General features: G+C 44.7%; 1 protein-coding gene across 7 annotated transcripts in view; it reads right to left on the bottom strand.

The window, feature by feature from the left end:
• The window catches only part of ACYP2 (acylphosphatase 2), a 159608-nt gene extending 145723 nt beyond the window's left edge, over positions 1 to 13885 (bottom strand). For 3 of the 7 annotated variants that reach the window (XR_009457616.1, XR_009457617.1, XR_009457618.1), the window contains exon 1: positions 13760 to 13876. Coding sequence is in view for 4 of the 7 variants with exons in the window: in XM_059719344.1 (XP_059575327.1) it covers positions 13760 to 13791 (32 nt within the window). In the remaining 3 variants the exon portion in view is untranslated. Of the gene's footprint in view, positions 1 to 13350; positions 13623 to 13759 lie in introns of those variants that run through there. The other 4 variants (XM_059719344.1, XM_059719341.1, XM_059719339.1 and 1 more) reach the window with 4 other exon arrangements.
• Between the last annotated feature and the right edge of the window lie 6667 nt (positions 13886 to 20552).

Raw genomic sequence — 20552 nt, 5'->3', positions numbered from 1 at the left:
GAGCTAGATTTGGGGCTCCTGAGGCAGCTCTCATAGACCATAAAAACTAAGGAGGCGGTAGTCATGTGGGACCTAAACTACCCAGACATCTGCTGGGAGACGCAGACAGCAAAGTCCCACCGTTCACGCAGGTTCCTATCCTGTGTACAGGACCTCCACCTGACGCAGGAGGTACATGGTCCCACTAGGGGGAATGCCTTACTGGACCTGGTATTGGCAATGGGAGATGATATGGTAGGGGACCTACAGATCGGTGGTCACCTGGGGGACAGTGATCACCAAATAATAGAATTCATCATAAGACGTCGAGTGGGTAAGGTAACTAGTAGGGTGAAAGTGCTAGACTTTAGGAAAGCTGATTTCAGTGAACTCAGGTGATTAGTCAAGGACACACTGCAGAGTAGGAGTTTTGAAGAGATGGGAGCCCAGGAAGGGTGGCTGTGCCTTAAGGAAATGATCCTTCGGGCACAGAGGGAGATGATCCCAACGCGGGGAAAAAGAGGGAAAGGGGCCAGAAAGCTTCCCTGGCTGACCAGAGAAATCCAGAGCAGCCTACGGGCTAAAAGGGGAACATATAAAAAGTGGAAACAGGGAGAGATTACCAAAGAAGAGTATACCTCCTCTGCTCGCACTTGTAGGGAGGCAGTTAGACGGGTCAAAGCTACCATGGAGCTGAGGATAGCATCCCAAGTTAAGGATAACAAGAAATTGTTTTTTAGATATATAGGGAGTAAAAGGAAGGTCCAGGGTGGAATAAGACCCCTACTAAATGGGCAGAAGCAATTGGTGACGGGCAGGGCGGACAAGGTTGAACTCCTCAATGAGCTCTTTGCCTCAGTGCTCCTAAGTGAGGGGGAAGACAAGTCTCTCACTGGGATTGTAGAGAGGCAGCAGCAGGGCGCCAGACTACCATGTGTAGACCCTGAGATGGTGCAGAGTCACTTGGAGGAACTGGATGCGTTTAAGTCGGCAGGCCCGGATGAGCTCCATCCGAGGGTACTGAAGGCACTGGCTGACGTCATTGCACAGCCACTGGCAGGAATATTTGAACACTCGTGGCACATGGGCCAGGTCCCAGAGGACTGGAAAAGGGCCAATGTGGTCCCCATTTTCAAGAAGGGGAGGAAGGAGGACCCGGGCAACTATAGGCCAGTCAGTCTCACATCCATCCTTGGCAAAGTCTTTGAAAAAATTATCAAGGCTCACATTTGCGAGAGCCCGGCAGGAAAAATTATGCTGAGGGGAAACGAGCACGGGTCAGTAGCAGTTAGATCATGCCTGACTAATCTAGTCTCTTTTTATGACCAGGTTACAAAACACCTGGACACAGGAGTAGGGGTTAACGTCATATACTTAGACTTCAGGAAGGCCTTCAATACGGTATCCCACACCATACTGGTGAACAAGTTAAGAGGCTGTGACTTGGATGGCTACACAGTCCGGTGCGTGGCGAATTGGCTAGAGGGTCGTACCCAGAGTGTCGTAGTGGATGCGTCAGTACCAACCTGGAAGGGTGTGGACAGTGGAGTCCCGCAGGGCTCAATCCTAGGACCGATACTCTTCAATGTCTTCATCAGTGACTTGGACAAGGGAGTGAAGTGTACTCTGTCCAAGTTTGCGGATGACACAAAAATGTGGGGACAAGTAGAAACTCCGGAGGGCAGGGAACAACTACAAGCAGACCTGGACAGGTTGGACAAATGGGCAGAAAACAACAGAATGCAATTCAACAAGGAGCAATGCAAAGTGCTGCACCTAGGGAGGAAAAATGTCCAGCGTACCTACTGCCTAGGAAATAACCTGCTTGGTGGGACGGAAGCGGAAAGGGATCTTGGAGTCCTAGTGGACTCCAAGATGAACATGAGTCGTCAGTGTGACGAAGTCATCAGGAAAGCTAATGGCACTTTATCGTGCATCAGCAGATGCATGACGAACAGAACCAAGGAGGTGATACTTCCCTTCTATCAGGCGCTGGTCAGACCGCAGTTGAAATACTGCATGCAATTTTGGGCGCCGCACTTCAAGAGGGATGTGGATAACCTGGAGAGGGTCCAGAGAAGGGCCACTAGTATGGTTAAGGGCTTGCAGGCCAAGCCCTACAAGGAGAGACTGGGGCACCTGGACCTCTTCAGCCTCCGCAAGAGAAGGTTGAGAGGCGACCTTGTGGCTGCCTATAAGTTCATCACGGGGGCACAGAAGGGAATTGGTGAGGTTTTATTTACCAAGGCGCCCCCGGGGGTTACAAGAAATAATGGCCACAAGCTAGCAGAGAGCAGATTTAGACTGGACATTAGGAAGAACTTCTTCACAGTTCGAGTGGCCAAGGTCTGGAATGGGCTCCCAAGGGAGGTGGTGCTCTCCCCTACCCTGTGGTCTTCAAGAGGAGGTTAGATAGGCATCTAGCTGGGGTCATCTAAACCCAGCACTCTTTCCTGCCTATGCAGGGGGTCAGAATCGATGATCTATTGAGGTCCCTTCCGACCCTAGCATCTATGAATCTATGAAATGCTGATGCCTCAGGATGAGTTAACGATTGCCAACACTCTTGACAGTCTGTTCAGCCTGTGACCTGATCAGGAAAGTAATTCCCACAACCCTGGCTGCCTACCAAGAGGCTTGCCATGTGTCGCCCTTGTCTTTCCAGCACCGTTCCTCTGCTCTGGGAGGTGTGGGGGTGGGGTTGTTTTGCTTTAGGGGCTTGGGGAGGGTTGCGTGGCAGCGGGGTGTTGCACCAGGGCTGGGATGGAGTTGTGATTGATGGGTGGGGGTTGGAGGTTGCCCGGAGGGATCTGTTCAGTGAGTGCCTTCACCATGATAATCACCATCAGCCAGCCCCCAAATGACTTTACCCATGGATCAGATCAGAGGGGACTGTCAAAAGTGCAGATGTGTCTCCTGCCAGACTCTGCAGGTGCAGAACCAGGGAGTCAGTCTCACTGCCAGAGCAGTGACTGAGATAAGGTTTCCCACGTGGGACTCCTGCCATCATGTGTCCCTTTTTAGAAGTTTGGAGGAAGGTTGGAACAGAGGGAGAGAGGAAGATAAGACAGTGGGCTTTTGTGGAAAAGGTTTCTTTTTTTCTCTTGTGCTGACACAGCTGCCTGTTATCTGCTATCTGTCCCTAACCCCGGTAGGGCTTCTGCCAGCTGGCCATGTGGCTATGCTAGTCCCAGCGCTCACCCACAACCACCACTGCATTTTACACATTGCCTGCAGAGCTCAATAAATGCTTTGATTGTCTTAAAGCAATCAGGGCTCGCAGTAGAGGTAATAACTTTTATTAGACCAACAAGATTTTTGCAAAACAAAATTCTTTCATTGCAAGCTTTCAGGCACAAACACCCTTCATCAGGCATCAGAAAAAACATTGTAAAAGTCCTCCTGGGTAGAAATGAAAGTTCATATTTCATAGGAATTTACAGAGGAGTCAATAGATGGACTACTTCTCTGGGCAGTCAGTTTTTAGCTGGTAAGGAGTCTCTCAGCTCTCTTGTGATGCCCTGTGATGATTCAAATTACCTTGAACAAAGGCGTGAGCAACATCTCAGGTTTCAGGTGGTCAAACTTGTTTCCTCCTTGGGAAATTATGAAGATTTTATTTAAAACTGTGAAATCTTCCATGTGTCAGGTATCCAGAGACTGCTTACCAGCTAAGAACTGGTCTACTTTGTCTACATTGTCTACTTTCCTGTCTGGGCCCCTGTTTTGTTAAGGGGCAAGGGGAATCAATTCATCTTCCACCTGTGCCCCCTGCCCCCCTGCTCCAGCCGCTTGCCACCTCCCCTCTGGCCACTCCACACTCAGGCCACTCACCACCCCTCCCTCCCAGCCCCACACAGGCTGATATGTCCCAGGCATCGCACACCCCTAGGGACAGCTATGCTCCCTTCCCTTCCACAGTGCTGAGTTGAGGAGGGGTAGCCAGGCCCCAGCAGGACACTCTGATTAGGGAGGGATGTAAACCCCTCACCCTGCCTGCACCGTCCCAGGCTTTTTCCTGCTCACTGTTCAAAGTGTGGGAATGTTGCCGGACCCTACATCTGTTGATACTGAGTTTTTCAATCTCTGTCTCCCTGCTTCTTCAGACTGTCTGCAAACCAGGCCGTTTCTAACACCTTTCTCTGTCTGCTCTTGAGGACTGACAGAATGCAGCCAGTTTATCATCCCATCAAGCCCTCATTAATTTCAACCTCTTTTTATCTGCAGAGTGCATTTGCATTTGCAAGCCACTAGCTGTCTGCCTTTATGCCATTAAATTGGAGACCCACATAGACACCTCTCAGCATTAGCTAGCATGGCCAGGGGGAGAGGGGGGGAAATGGCCAGATGCTGGGTCCAACTGCTGGAGTCCCTGCCACGGGAGAGGGGCAAGAGGGGGATCCCTGCTTAAGCAGCCAGTGGAGAGGGGGTTGGGAGGGAGGGAAAAGCCTGGCAGCTGCTGCAATCCCTCAGCCAGTCAGAGCAGTGATAGTGCTCTGGCAAGCAAGGAGAGGGGCAGGGCCACCCCTGCTCTGCTCCAGCAGACAGCCCCACAAAGCATCTGGGATGCTAGGGGACTCTGGTTTAACTTGAACTAGGAAGAGGTCTGGGACAGACATGGCATAAACTGGTTTGATACAAATCAGTTACGTCTGATACTATATTCAACCAAGTTTATCTCAAACTGGTTTCAGCCATTTTCAGACTGGTTTATGTGCACTAAACATCTGTTCTCTTACAGGTTTAAACCAGTTTCTGATCACTTAAACCAGTTTGTGTGTAATGTCTGTCCCTAGCCCAGGTGTCTCACTCTGTACTGTACATATGCCTCTATCATATGAGGGTCCAAATCACGAAGAGGGAAGGCACTTATATGAATTAGGATGATGGAGCTGGAGGCTTAGGACATGTTCCATCCTCTCTGCTGAAGCTGGGCCACTGCCCAGTGTCCCTAGCAGAAAGGAATGTCACAGTACCGGGACCAAAACGAGAACATTCAAGAGGAGACCTGACTCTGGCATTTAGTAAACCTGGTCAGTGCCATAGCAGGGGGAAAGGTTTGGGTTTTGGCCTTGATCCTAATGCTATTTATGAACTTTTTGGCTATTTAATGAAAACTTGATATAATGAAGATTAACCTGCGTCCTACAGAGATACTAGAAAATCTTGTATTTCTGGTTAAAACAGTAGTAAGAAATATTCTCCTGAAAATATACCATATTTACTCACAAGCCACACACATACCTTTACCCCAAAAATCAGCCCCTCCACATTAGGGTATCTGATTTAAGTGGGAAAGACTTTCTGCCCAGATTTTCAGACCCACTTTGATACTTGCTTCACAATGAAGCAGCAGTAGCATTACTATTTAGGAAGCTGGAGTAGTCAATTGATTTAGTGATTGTTCTTCATTCTACATACGTTAATAATCATCTGCTTTTTAATGGCCTTGATGATCCACTAATCAAGCTACCTTTTCTTCAAGCAATTTTGCTGTTTACTAGTTGTTCCTGATGTCTCTCCTCCTATTTCAACAGCCCTGGAAACTCCATACCTTTTTCAGAATCAAATCTATCCATTAAGACCAATCTTCAGCAACAGCTTTTAGTTGAGCAGGAAAGGGAGGGTGAGTCACCTAAAGATTAGGCTCTGTCCCAGCTCTGTGCAGCTATAATGCTGGAAACATCTTTTTTCTTACTTCTGCATTTCATAAACAAGTTGCATTACTGTTCCCAGGATGTGTTGTATGCAAGAAAATATGGTAACTGGAAAATAAAAATTGGAGTAATAAATTACTAATCTAAAGCAATCTGTCAGCCTCTCTTCAAGCCAAGGTTCTTCTAGTTAATAAAGTGAAATTAAACATAATATAGAAATGTAAATTGGCCCTTCCCGTATCAAAACATTTTTCTTGAATCAAAAAGATCTCTGATAAAATTATATTATTTGGCTTTGAACTATAAAAACACATCAAAATTACTGGGTTAAGCCTTTCAACCCTTATGATAGATTCAGGGCGTGGGGAAGCAATCTTGGGTTGTAGATGCAACCTAAACATAAAATCCACTTACTGTAGTGGATATAAATCTGTATGGATATAAATCTCCATACAGAATTTCATTATCATTTGTCAGTAAAAATAGACTTTATAGGCAGTGTGTGAAAAGAAGGACAATTGGTACCAGGCCAATAACATTTTAAGGTTCCATAGTTGAAAACCTAACTGGCTTTATTGTACTACTGTCCAGGACTGTTTCTGCTGTCCAGGTTCCAACATAAACATCCCAATATAACAAGCCTATAAAAGAAACACCATTCAGGAGATAGTCAGTTTTCCACACAAACAAAAGGTCAGAATTAATCGAGCAAACAGACTATTCTTACTGAATCTTTAGACATTTAGCACCTTAAAGTCTGGTCATTTTCTGAGGGTTATGGAGGAATAGTTAAGATGCACTGTGCTGGGGAAACGGAATATTTTTGGCTGCTGGAAGATAGAGCCAATGAGACATTTAACTACATGCAGAATAATAGAATCATAAAAAGGGTTGGAAGGGGCCTCAGGACCTAGTCCAACCCCCTGCTCAAAGCAGGATCATCCCCAACTACATCATTCCAGCCAGGGCTTTGTCAAGTCAGGCCTTAAAAAACTCCAAGGATGGAGATTCCACAACCTCTCTAGGTAACCCATGCCACTGCTTCACCACCCTCCTGGTGAGAGTGTTTCCAAATATCCAACCAAAACTTCCCCTGCTGCAACTTGGGATCATTGCTCCTTGTTCTGTCATCTGCCACAACTGAAAACAGTCTAGCTCCATCCTCATTCAACCCCCCCTTCAGATAGTTAAAGGCTGCTATCAAATCCCCCTTTAGTCTTCTCTTCTGCAAACTAAATAAGTCCAGTTTCCTTAGCCTTTCCTCATGTGTCCCAGCCCTGTAACTATTTTCATTGCCTTCTGCTGGACTCTCTCCAACTTATCCACAAACTTTCTGTAGTGGGGGGAAAAAAACTGGACACAGTACTCCAGATGTGGCTGCCTCACCAGTGCAAAATAAAGTGGAATAATTACTTTCCTTGATCTGCTGGCAGCAGTCCTACTAATGCAGCCCAGTGTGTTGTTAGCCTTCTTGGCAACAAGGGCATAATTCAGCTTATTGTCCACTGTAACCCCCAGGTCCTTTTCTGCAAAGCTGCTGCTTAGCTAGTTGGTCTCAAGCCTATAGCAGTGTGTAGGATTATCCTGTCCTAAATGCAGAATTTAGCAATTATCTTCGTTGAACCTCATGAGATTTCTTTTGGCCCAATCCTCCGATTTTTCAAGATCACTCTGAATCCTAGCCCTGCACTCTAGCGTATCTCCTGCTCCCCCCACAGCTTAGTGTAATCCACAAATATGCACTCCATCCCATCTGCCAGATTGTTAATGAAGATATTGAACAAAACCACCCCCAGGACTGACTCCTGGGGCACTCCACTTGATACTGGTTGCCAACTAGATGTCAAACCATTGATCACAACCAATTGAGTCTGACAATCCAGCCAGCTTTCTATCCACCTTACAGTTCATTCATCCAACCCATTCTTCCTTAGCTTGCTTGCAAGAATGGTGTGAGAGACCAGATCAAAAGCCTTGCTAAAGTAAAAGTATATCATGTTCACTGCTTTCTCCGCATCCACAGAACCAGTCATCTCATCATAGAAGGCAATCAGATTAGTCAGGCATGATTTGCCACTGGTGAATCCATGCAGACTGTTCCCGATATAGATCTGATTGGTCTTGGAAGTAGCATAACTGGGTGGGGGCGTGGAAACTGGATCAGCAGCTCCAGGAGCCATATTCAGAGAGGGACATAAAAATAGCCACTGCCACAGCTGGCCATGCTGCCACCACCAGGGCACAGCAGCTGGTCCTTCTCAGGACAGTGCTGCTGTCTGGGGTGCAGAGCTGCCCTGTAGTGCCTCTGAGCCTTAGCTGTTATTAGCCAGGATTCCCAACTCCAGGTTTCCTTTCCCTTGTGCCATGTCCCCCTTTCTTTGTTGTGAAATTAATAATGGCAAAATTAGGCTTATTGCAAGATCACCCCAAGGAAACATAAGATTTAAAAAGGATCCCCAAGTGGCTCCAGGCCAGGAGTCTATAATGATGGCCAAAAAGAGACTGATTAGCAGCCTGAAGCTGGGAGCTGGTTGGAGCTGTGGTGCATCTTGCACCACTTGGGGATGGGGCGGTGTCTCTGGAATTGGAATAGATATCATCAGGCTCAGAGGAGAAAGGTAAAATTAGGGAGATTCCTGTTCTGGGAGGTAGCAGATGAGGGCTGGGGCTATCTCTGTTCTTCAGTTCAGCACACTCAAGTTGAGGACCTAGTATTTGATTTAAATGCAAATGCGCAAGCACTGGGACGAATGTCTAAATTTGGTAAAATCTTGCTAAAGATTTTGCTAGGGGTTCTATAGTTTCTTCAGATGCAACACACTAAGAACAAGAACATATGTGCATTTAAAGCAATCAGGGTCACTATTCTTTACACCCACTTGCTTCTGAAAATGGGGAGTTTCAATGTTGCCCTTTCCACAGCCACTACAGCAGTGATGTCAGTTTTGTGGGGGATTTGGAGCTACATGAAAGAACTAAGCAAGCACAAAAGAGTGTGGGCTGGCAAAGGAATGGTTCATAATGGAGGTGGGCTGACAGCTATTACAGTTTGCGGCATTGTGAAGTTGCTTGATTCATTCTCATTAATGGTATTAGCACAGTATTTCTGCTGGAAAGCAACAAAAAAAGGCATTTATTAGGGTTTCAGGATCTTGAAACATATTAGCAAGGCATATTTCATCGAGTATTTAAAAAAAGTCCTGCAGAATTAATTAGATTTTCCATTCTTGATGGGTAATTTAACTAGCTCAACCAGGGTGTTGTGGCACCCAGGGGTACTTTGATATCCTTTCAAGGGTGCCATAGGGTGCCATGCAGTGTTAGTACTGCTTGGTATACAAACATGATTCACAAGATAAGCCCTGAATTTTCAAATAGGAAGCCAAAGTGTTAAAAATATTTTGACCTGTTGTGGTCTGAGTTCTTTGCAACAGGAATTGCTGTTGTATTTTTCCATAGACAAAAAGTTGTGTTGGTGATTCACAGCACCACTCTCTCTTACCGCACCTAAGTTCAGGGCAGAGGGCCCGGATCCCTGGCCTCATAGCCCTGGCAACAGGGGTCCCCCTCCAGCAGGGCTGGGGGCTGTGAGTAGAGTGAGGGGCACTGGCAGGGCTGAAGGGCTGTGGGTCGGGAGTGAGGGACAATGGCATGGGTAGTGCAACAACATATAAGGGTTGCTCAGCACCACAAAACAGAGGGGAGGGGTGACAGCCGCAGCTGGATCCACATCCTGGTGAGCGAAGGGGGCAGGGGGAACTCTGACTTTCCATGACAAAAAAACACCAAGGTGTTTATAAGTTATTTTATTATAGTGATTAAGGCACTGGTAGGCTTCTGAATTGCTTTAAAATTGTAAAAATATCAATAAAACAGTGTGTTTGACTGATATTTATGTATATAGTAGTTTTTCATTTTAATCACAGAAAACCATGGATTTTGGGGGGTTTAATCAGAGCATTTATGATTTTTATCAGAGAATGTATACTTTTTAAACAGAGAAAACCAGGATCCTTTCATATCGCCCAATCCTTCAACATAAGTAAACCACTTCTAACAAACACTCAAAGCTGCCTCTGGGCTGCCATATGGCTGTCAAAGCTACCTCCACTCTCACCGACTCCCTTAGCCCCTGGGAGTACCTGCCCTGTGACCTGCAGCTTCCACTCCTTGCCAGCTCAGATCCTTGCAGAGTTTGGGGCTGCACTGACCCTGTGCTTTGGGGAACCCAGACTTATATCCCCCGAGTGCCTTCTCTTCCAGTCAGGTGCATTCCTGACCAGTGGCCTCTCAGCTTCAACAGCAAGCTACTGCTGGTTCTTTGGCTAAGCTGCAGTTCTTTCCCTGCTGCCTACCTGGGGCTCTACCCTGCTATCCTATTGTTATGCAAGTAGTCCCGCAGTAGGCACTTGCCACCCTTTAGTTCCCTGGATGCCTACTCTCCTCCAGCTAGCCCACGTTCAGCTGCCTGCTCCTGCCTGTGGACATTTCTGCTGCAATTTCTTTCTGAAAAGAACAGGAGCCTCCGACGTGAATACCTTCATGAGTCCAGAGACCTGTATCCACCCGCACAGAACAGCACAGCACAGGTGGGTAAAAGATGGGAAGCAGTGTTTGCCCTAGCAACTATCTGTTAATGTCCAGAAAGGATGATATGGATTCTCCAAACCTATTTTGTGACACCGCCATGGAAGAGACTGGTTGGTATAATCTTCACGGGGTTATAATTATTACTCCACTACTTCAACCAAAAGAATATTAGGTTTTCCTGAGCCTACTTGGCATGATTTCCTCTCAAGCTTATTATTCTGCTGAATATATCCTTAACACAAGTCTCTTCTTTTGTAAATTCACCACTCGTTTCTTTCATGGGACTTGAGAGACAAAGCCAGATGCCATCGGGTCATGGGCTGTTCCAGTTGCACAAGGAGGACTGTAACAGGTATCCGCTCTGGGCCGATCTAAACATGGCCCGCACACCTGTTCCTGGGGCAACCGCCTGCCTTCTCTCCTGCCATGCCTTGCTGTTAATTAGTGGGAGGCTGCCCTTGTACCACCCTGCTACCAGGGGGCGCTATCTGCGGCTCCGTTTCCTCCCCTACACCGCAGCCCATGCCTCACCGATGGAATAGACGTTATATCTTAGCCTTATTACAATCTGGCTCCTCTCTGGGCCTTCCTTCCTTTAATACGCACCCTCTCCAGCGCTAGGGCTCTCCCCAGCCCTATCTCACCATGTGCCCTCTTCTCCGGGGCCTCCTCAGTAATGCCGCCCTCTCTCTGGGGCCTTCTCAAGCGTAGCCCCCTTTCCTGGGGCTCACCACAATGCTGCCCCCTTCTCTGGGGCTCACCGCGCCTGCACTGGGCCTTCTCAGTAATGCCGCCCTCTCTCTGGGCTTACCACGCCCACACTTGGGCTTCTCAGCAGTGCCCCCTCTCCGGGGTTCCTCAGTAGTGCTGCCCCTCTCCAGGGGCTCACCGTGCCCGCACTGGGGCTTCTCAGCAATGCCCCCTCTTTGGGGCTTCTCAACTGTCCCTCTCTGAGGCTGGGGTCTGTGCACCCCAAATGCTGCACCCTCACTGGTGCTGGGGTCTCCACACTGCTGTGAGGCCCCTATGAGGCCTCCTCCATCCCCTGATAGCCTCACCCAAACCACCAGTAACAAACAGCAACACAAACGTAAGCCACTTGGCTATAACAAAAATGGAAGCCACCCAGCCATAACAACAGTCCAGCCTACCAGGGAATACTCCATCCCTCAGCAGTGTCAGGTGCTGCTCCTACATTCAGGTTTTTCCTCTCTTCCATGGCAGAGAGCTCCTTCCTCCCTGTCTGTTGGCAGTGAACTGCCTCTGACCCCAGCTCCTAGTGTTTATAAAGGAGCCAGGCCCTGACCCTTTCCATCAGCTGACCGCTGGCAGGTGTGATTGCTTGTTAGCTTCCATTCCCCTGGCAACCCACAGCTGGGCTCCTTGTTCCTTGCTAGGGCTCTTTCCCTAGCAGTTTCCCCTCTTAGGAGCAGGGCACCTAAGTGCTCTGCGACAAGGACACAGGTGTTACTTTAGGACTAGACTAGCTTGGGCTTTAAAACAAATTGGTAAAAATTTCTGTGCCTCTCCTCACTGCTTGTCAAAATCTGATTTATGCTATTTGTAATGAAAGACAACTTTAGCACAAGAACAAATGGGTGTAAACTGGACATGAATACATTTAGGATGAAAATTATATCTTACCACCAGAAGAGTGAAGGTTTGGAAAAGACTTGCAGAAGGAAAAGTGGGTCCAAAAAGCCTAACTACTTTTAGGATGTAGTTTGAGCAATTCATGAAAGAAATTATAAGACCTGGTGCTTACAATAGCAGTGAACTGAACTTTTTGACCTAAGAGATCCCTTGAAGTCTTATGTTCCCACTTAAACAATCAGCCTTCAGCCTCATCTATCTTTAAAACTGTACATTGTGTCACTAAGTCTGTTTTTCCCAATGACAGTTTGTTGAAGTAGAGAGCCTGTAAAAGAGAACAGGGCTTGATCTACGATACTTACAAGAAGTAAAATTGAAAATGACTTGGTTACCACAAACCGACTGTCATAACAACAGAATTGAGTGGGATGGAGATCTGAGAACATAAGAATCTTCTTCACACACTGAATTTCTTTAGAGGTAATATAGTCACTAAACAGCAATGGTAATAAAAATGATTATTAATAAAATATAATTTATTCTGATAATAGGTCATTACAAACTTTTCTGTAGCTTATCAAAATTAAGATAAAAATGTAATAAAAATAAGACACATTTAATAAGATACATTTAAGATAAAAATTAAGATAAATAATTCAATAATAAAAACTTTTCTGAATAATCAGAAGCAAGAAGTCAGCTAGAGAACTGGAGATGACCAAGGTGTAAAAGGTGCACTTAGGGATAGCAGGAAGCTAAACAAATTCTTTCCATTGGTGTTTACCATAGAAGATACTGCAAAAATTCTCATGCCAGAGCAATCCTTTCTAGTAGGTGAGTCTGAAGAATTAGACTACACAGGAAGTTTTGGAACAAATCAACAAAGTACATGCTACTAAATCGCCTGGGCCAGATGGCATTCACCTGAGAGTTCCTCTGAAGGAACTCAAAGGTGGAATTGCACAATTGCTCTCAATAATATGTAACCTATGATTACAAATAGTCCATGTGCCAGAGGACTGGCTGGTTGCCAACATAACACTCATCTTCAAAAAGGGCTCTAGAGGTGATCCTTGGAACCACAGACCAGTGAATCTCCCTTCTATCCCTGGCCACGTTGGTAAACACAACAGTAAAGAATAAAATCGACAGTCCCACAGACAAATATGATCTGCTGGGGAAACATCAACTTGGTTTCTGTAAAGGGCAATCCTGCCTTGTTTCAGGAGCCAAATCTGGAAGACTTAACCCACAAAGGTGAATTTGTCTCGGTAGGGTGGAGCAAGAGGGTTGGGTCAAATCAGGCTGACCAACAGTACTGGTTTCCCTTTAGTACTGCTGGCTGGATGCCTGCCCTGAGTTTCATTAGTGTATTTCACACACACGAGGACAAGGTTGAGGGTACAAAATAGGAAAGGATTTATTAAACCTGGAAATAAAGCAAGGAAAATACAATAGTAGTAACAATAATAAGGCATGCAGGAAACAACCTGGCATATACACAGTGATATAGAACAGGGCAGTTCCTTACCAAATGTAACACAGAAGAACATGGAGTACAGTGAACAGTAATTTCCAGCAATCCAGATCCAGAGGAACAAGTCAAGTCAAATGAGGGCAATCTGAGGTCAGAACCAGTTGAATCAAGCAGAATATCCAATTGAATAGGTCACGATTGGAATGGGGTGTTTGTAGTAGTACCTCTCACTGCTCAACCCTCCATGGGGAACTTGAATACTACTCACACCATGCAGTTCCAGACACAGCCAAGTACAGAAATCCACAAACACCAATCAGCACAGACACAAATCACCAAATATCACTACTCAAGACCACGACACACAAACTCAATCATGCACCCAAATATTCAGACCACATTTACACACAGAGATGCTTTAGTCAGCAGGTTTTTATTCCCAAAAGTCACGCCACTTCCTTACCTCCAATCAGTCTGGGTAAAGGGCTTGTCCATCACTGTCCATCAAATATTTGCCAATCATTTTCCTTCACGCTTGATACATTCATCCATCAATTGCATCAATCGCTCACCTTTACCTCAGAACATACACTGCACATTCTGTCTTGACTGTGCATGCCCTGCTCAGCAAGTCGAAAGTTCATCTCCTTCCAAAGTCTTCTCTGGGTAGCTTCGCCTGCCCATGCTTGTAACACATAACCATTATATCATCTTTTAACTATATACAAGCTGAGACCAAAACTGCTCTGGTTACAGCCAGAATCTGCTGGAATTCTTTGAGAGTGTCAACAAGCATGTCGACAAGAGGAATCCAATTAACATAATACATCCAGACTTTCAAAAAGCATTCGACAAGGTCCCTCACCAAAGGCTTTAAATAAAACTGTATTGCCATCAGATTGCTGATTAAAAAGAGGAAAGCAAAAGGCAGGGCTAAATGGTCACTTTTTAGGAGGGTGGAACATCAAAAGTGGGGACCCGCCAAGTTCTGTGTTGGGCCCTGTTTTGTTCAACATGTTAATCAATGACCTAAACATGGGGGTGTACAATGAAATCTCCAAGTTTGCAGGTGAGACCACATTATTCTGGGTAGTCATGTCCCAAGCTGATGGAGATGAGTAGCAGAAAGATCTCACCAAGCTAAGTGAGCAGGCAAAAAAATTACAAATTAACTTGAATGTTGACAAGTGCAAGGTAATGCACCAGGGGAAAAATTAACCTCAATTACACATACACTGTGCTAGCTTCTGAACTAGTTGTTATGACTCAGGAAAGAGACCTTGGATTCATTGTAGATATGTCTTTAAAAATGTTAGTCCAATGTGCAGCAGCAACCAAATAAGCCAATAAAAGGTAGGGCATCATTAAGAAGAGAATTGAAAACAAAAGAGACTGTCACCATGAGATGATACAAATCCATGGGGCACCAACATCTTGAATAGCATGTGCAGTTCTGTTCCCTATATCTCACAGCGGTTGTCAAATTAGAAAAGATGCAGAGAAAGGAAACCAAAATGATCAGGAGTCTGGGGAAGTTATCATACTAGGAGAGACTAAAAAGGTTAGGACTCTTCAGTTTGGAAAGGAGAAGGCCAAGGGAGATATGATAGAGATTTCTAAAATCACGAAAGCATGAACCCAGGGAACAGGGAGCTGTTGTTCACCAAGTCCTGAAATACTGGTGTAGAGATGCTGAAGGGTTTCCTCAGAGCTTGCAAGCTCAGTCAGGGTGTTTGCTCTCTTGGGACAAGGATCTGCAGTGTGACAGCTGAAAATTGTGTCTAAGGTGCTTGCTGAACCCTGTGAAGATTAGACTAAGTGTTTTTCTGTCATTTGTTCAAATATTTAGCTATATGTTGTTGTTAAGAGCCTAATTAAAGTCAAAGATGTAGTGAGGCCTTGTATGTAGTAATGAGGCCTAGTAAATTTAGCAAGGCCTTGTAGAAGTAATGGTAGGCTTTGTGGCATTGTAAAAATTAACCTTATCAAAAGAATGCAAGGCTTGTACTGCTATTGGTCAGTCCTAAAGAAAGTTTGCAGTGGGAGAATCTGGATGGCTGTAAGTTATCAGCATAGCTCAGAAGTTACAAATTGACTGGCACATCTGGAAATCATTTAGAAGGAAGATGCAGCTCTGAAAAAGAAGCTCCTGATTTAAGATTGCTGCTGGCCTGGATTCGGTGGGCCTGTGGATCTCGAGGAGCCCAAGGACTGAATACCAAGGTCCTTCCCGTTACCCCTTGGACAGTGCTGATCGGGGATGCCTGACTTCGCTGAGCTTTGCAGAAGAGAAACTTGTTGTACATCAGGCATCAGAGGGGACTGCTGATAAGTTGCTGACGCGAATAATTATTGTCTGTCCTTGTTTTGTTATTTATGCATAGTTGTGTGTTTGTCCTTGTTTTGTTATTTATGCATAGTTGTGTGTTTGTTAAGTCAATAAACCTTTCTTACCTTTCTACCCCCCACCACTTTCTCAATCCTGAATCCTCCATAGGCGACTGGGATGCTGTAGCAGGCTGTGCACACAATCTGTGCACTGATTGGACAGCTGCAACTCCAGGGTGGGAAGCCAGGGGAAACAGGGGAGACTAGCTGGGGAGAGGGTAGCTGAAGCTGTGCTGAGAAGGGCTGCTACCAGGATAATTGCTTCTGAGAGGACGACTGGCAGAATTGTTGCTGAGTGAACTGCTACTGAGGACAGAGGAGCCACAAGCTACTGAGTACCCTGCAGGATCACCTGGTATCCTTTACTAAAGGAGCAGGGGTTGTGCAAATGGGCTTCCCATCCCACTCTTAAATTCCCTGGGTGCAGAGAGTCACTGGGAGGGAATCGGGGACAGGGGTTGCTAGAGGAGGTTCTTTGGTAAGAGAGCTAAAGAAAGTAACAGGGAATCATGGCTGTGTGGGAGCTCCAGCAAAGAGCTCAGTACAGTACATCTGAGAAGGGGCACTCCAGGTGCCAAACACAGGGGAGCTGCCTTGGGAAGTGTCTGGGGAATGGTGTGATTGATTGCAGGCATCCAAGAAAGACTGGAAAAGGGACGAAACCCTGGTCTCTGGAGCAGCCACACTTGAGGTCCTGACAGGCACCCCCATCTTCTGTCCAGATGATGGCATCGCTGCCCCTCTTCTGAGGCCGAGCAAGCACCACTCCATGGATGCTCACCTGCAGCCACTCCGCAGTGGGCAACTTTGCTGCGGATAGAGTGATTCTGTGGGGACCTGGCTGATTAAGTGTATAAACCTGTTATAAGTTGCTTGAGTGTTAAAGTTGATAACAAAATTGCTTTTTTGCTACAAGATAAGCATTTGCTCTATCTGCTGGTATAGATTATTATCGTGCTCATTGAAAATTGTTTGTTTCTTGTTATTTATGGAATGTTGAATTTGTCACTCTCTCAGTTATAATTGTAAATAATAAATTATTGTAAATATTTTTTTTAGTGTGTGGTCTGGTGTGGGTAGGCCCTTGGGAGGACACTCCACTGAGTGGTGGCTCCCAGCCTGTGGATGAAGTGGGAGTAGACCAAGACCTATTGGCAACCCGAAAATTTGGACATGGCTGTGGTAGCACCACTGCCAGGGTTACATTAGAATGAATGGGCACCCAATTAAATGAATAGGTGTCAGGTTTAAAACTATCAAGAGAATGTACTTTTTTATGCAGCACATAGTTAACTTGTGGAATTCATTGCCACAGGAATTAGTGAAGGCAAACAGCCTAGCCAGGTTCAAAAAGGGATTGGATAAATTTATGAATGATAGCTCTATTAAAGGCTATTGAACAAAATGGAGATGTTTCCTCTGGCATCTCTAACCCAAAAAGTGGTGGTTGCTAGGTGGGGTACTGAAGAGAAGATAGATGACTCTAGAGATATTTAGTTCAAGGCTTTCACTTCTGTCAGCACCAGCGACAGGATTTTGGATTAGATGGACCACTGCTCTGACCTAGTATGTCACTTTTTATGTTCTTAAGATATTATTTTTATACATGGCTTTAGTTGATTATTTAATTATACTAAATATTTCAAATAATTGAAGACAATTTCTTCACAAACTCTGCTTTCCATCCATCAGTTAAAAATCACCAATGGAGAGAGGTGGTTACCTGTGTTAGGACAAGGCTGAAGGTAGTGCAGGATGGCACCTTAGAATCTAATGGGTTCAGAGGGGCATGAGTTTTCACATGTGACAATGTAGGCATAGGTTGTCACCTATGAAAGCTCATGCTTCTCTGAATTAGGTGGGCTCCAAGGTGCCACCCTGCCTTGCATTCTGGTTAATCACCCAAGTGACACCTACTTAGCCATATAACCATATTCATTGTCTCCATCCAAACTGTGCTGTACAACCTGTTTTTTGTTTTCATATTCAACTTCATTGTCTTTTACACCATGTTTTGGGAGATGAACAGTAAATCTTAGTTTGTGTGCTTCATGCTTTGTAAAGAAAGTTCCATTGATAGGAGTATTTAATTGCAAACTGTAAGCATCCTACAACAGTAGATCATAAAAACCACCAGGTCAATTTGAAACAAGCCATAAATAGTGTCTTATCAAGAAGACATCTTGTATAAGAGATGTTTTTTGATGTATAACAAAATACATTCTATAAGTTATTTATGTTTTGAAAAAAATCCTACTAGTGTGAAAAAATGCCAGGATATTTTTCAGGATACTTCAAAGAGTGGTGTTTCATGTATGTTATCAAAGCTACAATGCAAGATGTAAAAATCTCTCTTCTCCCTCTTCTTTACAAAGGGGGAGGGGGAACCCTTTACTTTAATCGTGCACAAAACTCTAAAGCTGCAGTTACTGTATCTGCTTTCCTTAAGAAATAGCTAGAATAATACCCAATATCTTAAATGTTTCAGATGTTAAGGAGGATATTTATAGTTGGGAAATGTCTGTATGGTGCTTCTATATTTCTGAGTTACTTTGTGGATATGTTTATTTATGTTTCTGCTTAAGCATTAAATCTCATTTCTGCCAGGGCTTAAGATGAGAGATATATTTGCCATTATTTTGCATCTATATGTAAATGCATATAGAAACTGTTGAAAAACATTATATTAGATGAATATAAAGATGATTTGGGTACAAATATAACTAGGCTGCTTATACTATAGATAGCAAATATTGTAAAAAGCTATTTGAGTATTAGTATTCATCTTAATTAGGTAATTAATGATTTGGTAAATCCTAAGCAACTCTTCACCAAACTCAGAAAAATGAGAAAACGCCTTTTCAAATACTGGGAGACTGTCTTAATTTAATTATAGGCCAAATTTGTGGCTGGAACGATGAATAGATTGGGCATGCTTTTGGTAGGCAACTTGAGTAGCCTAGCCTAGCTCTGATAGTGCTCCAGAATTTACCCTTAACATGACTCATTGATCCAGAACTGGTACCAGCCTTTGATATGTAGTTTATAGACAACCATCAGCCCGACCTAGGCTAGGGACAGCCGAGAGCTAGGAGGAGATAAAAAGACACCTAAACTGGCAGGGAACCTGAGGAGATGTATGGTTTTATAACCCAAAAGACTTCTGAGATGCACTGACAATGGACCAATTTCAATGAACAGGTGCTCAGCTGGACTTAGTTTTAGGAGCAGTGGCAATTAGACAGAGGCACTATGAGAGACCGTGTAATTTGCCAAGGAACTTTAATCTATCCTTGAAACTATAAACCATAAAATATAGCCAGTAGTGAAAGGAGATGGAATCCTGCTGCCACGACCCCTAGACAGACAGTTCTGTGTCTAAATTGGAAGAAGGATAAGGAGATTCTAGTCTGGTTTATAATACTATTGAATGATTAAAAATAGTGGTCAACTGGTCTTGTAAAACAAGGGACATTAGCAATAACAGAAAAAAACATGAAGTTGCCTGGCACAGTGTATTGTAGGTATTTAGTGAAATACCTTTTACTATGATTAAGAATTGGTAGTTGTTCTCTTGCTCCTGGTTATAGCATACTGTTCCATAGATTGATACTGGAAGGTCCCACCTAACAATAGCCTTCCTATTTATCAATAGCAAAGATGGAAGAGGTACTACAAGCCACTGAAGAAACGCATCAGGAAGGCATAACAGAGTCTTTGATCAATTATTGGGCTTCAGCCATAATTCTGGTTAGGGAAAAAGCTTGCAACACCAGATCCAGTGTGTTCACAATAGAAAATTAAATCAAGTAACTTTTAAAGGATTCTTATCTATTATTATTATGTAATGAATGAATGAATTAATTAATTAAATATTCAATATTAATTATATTATTAATATATTGATGATAATAATAATAATAACAATAGATGATACTCTGGATAGTATAGCAAGTTCAATCTGCTCTTCATATAGCTACTGTAATAGGTGCTGCCTCACAGGGGACTGCAATACCTCTTAGGGGCACGCTACATTTCCCTAATCCAGATCCCCCTCCACTCACCTGCCAGGCCTTGATAATTTATCATAATTAATGTATTTGGGGGTGCTGCCTGGGTTTCCTCTTGTCCCTTTTGTAGTCTGTCCCAACCAAGTGGTAATTCAGGCCCAAGCTATGGTAGGCCTGACCTTTCCTTCAAGTTCTTTTTGTAGTTTTCAGAGCAGGGATTGGGACTAGGAATTTTAGGGTGTGGTATGATGATGAAAGCCACAGTTAACTCCTGAAAGCCACCATGCAGAAGTGGAGATTGTTGCTCCTGGAGAAGTGGTAGAGTGCCAGAACTCCTTGTAATGCAGAAGGACCCACAGTCTTAAGCAGCTCCCCGTGGCACAGTGAACCCAAGATGCAGCTCATAGGATTCTCTGGTGTGGGCCTCCCTCTCCAGCCCATTGCTGAAGGGTAGGTATAGGGGTGCAGGCCTCCAGACCTATCCTTTGGGGAGCCCTAAGTCCCAGACTGTCTGGGCATGGGTGAAGCTTCCCCAAGAGGGTGTCACCGATAGACTTGTCTTATAGTTAATTATATTTAATTATATTTGGCGGGTTTTTTGGTATTTATTTTCTGTAATAAATTTGGGCTTCATGTTTACACTGCTTGGGAGGAGGGGGTTTTGTTTATACAGTGTGCCCCAGCAAATTGAATGTTCCCAGATTTCTGGGTGCGGTCTCGAGTCACTAGCATAATTTATGGGGTACCCCAAAATGTGAATGTGGCCCTTCTTGTTGCTGACCAGTGCCCAGCAGAAGAGTTACATTTGTTTCACTGAAACTTTTGGGTGTGAGCTGACCCAGTGTTACGGCTTCATGA

Source organism: Alligator mississippiensis, chromosome 1 (assembly GCF_030867095.1).
Source record: "Alligator mississippiensis isolate rAllMis1 chromosome 1, rAllMis1, whole genome shotgun sequence".
In the NCBI taxonomy this organism is placed as follows: Eukaryota; Metazoa; Chordata; order Crocodylia; family Alligatoridae; genus Alligator; species Alligator mississippiensis.
This window is presented reverse-complemented; position numbering and strand designations above follow the sequence as displayed.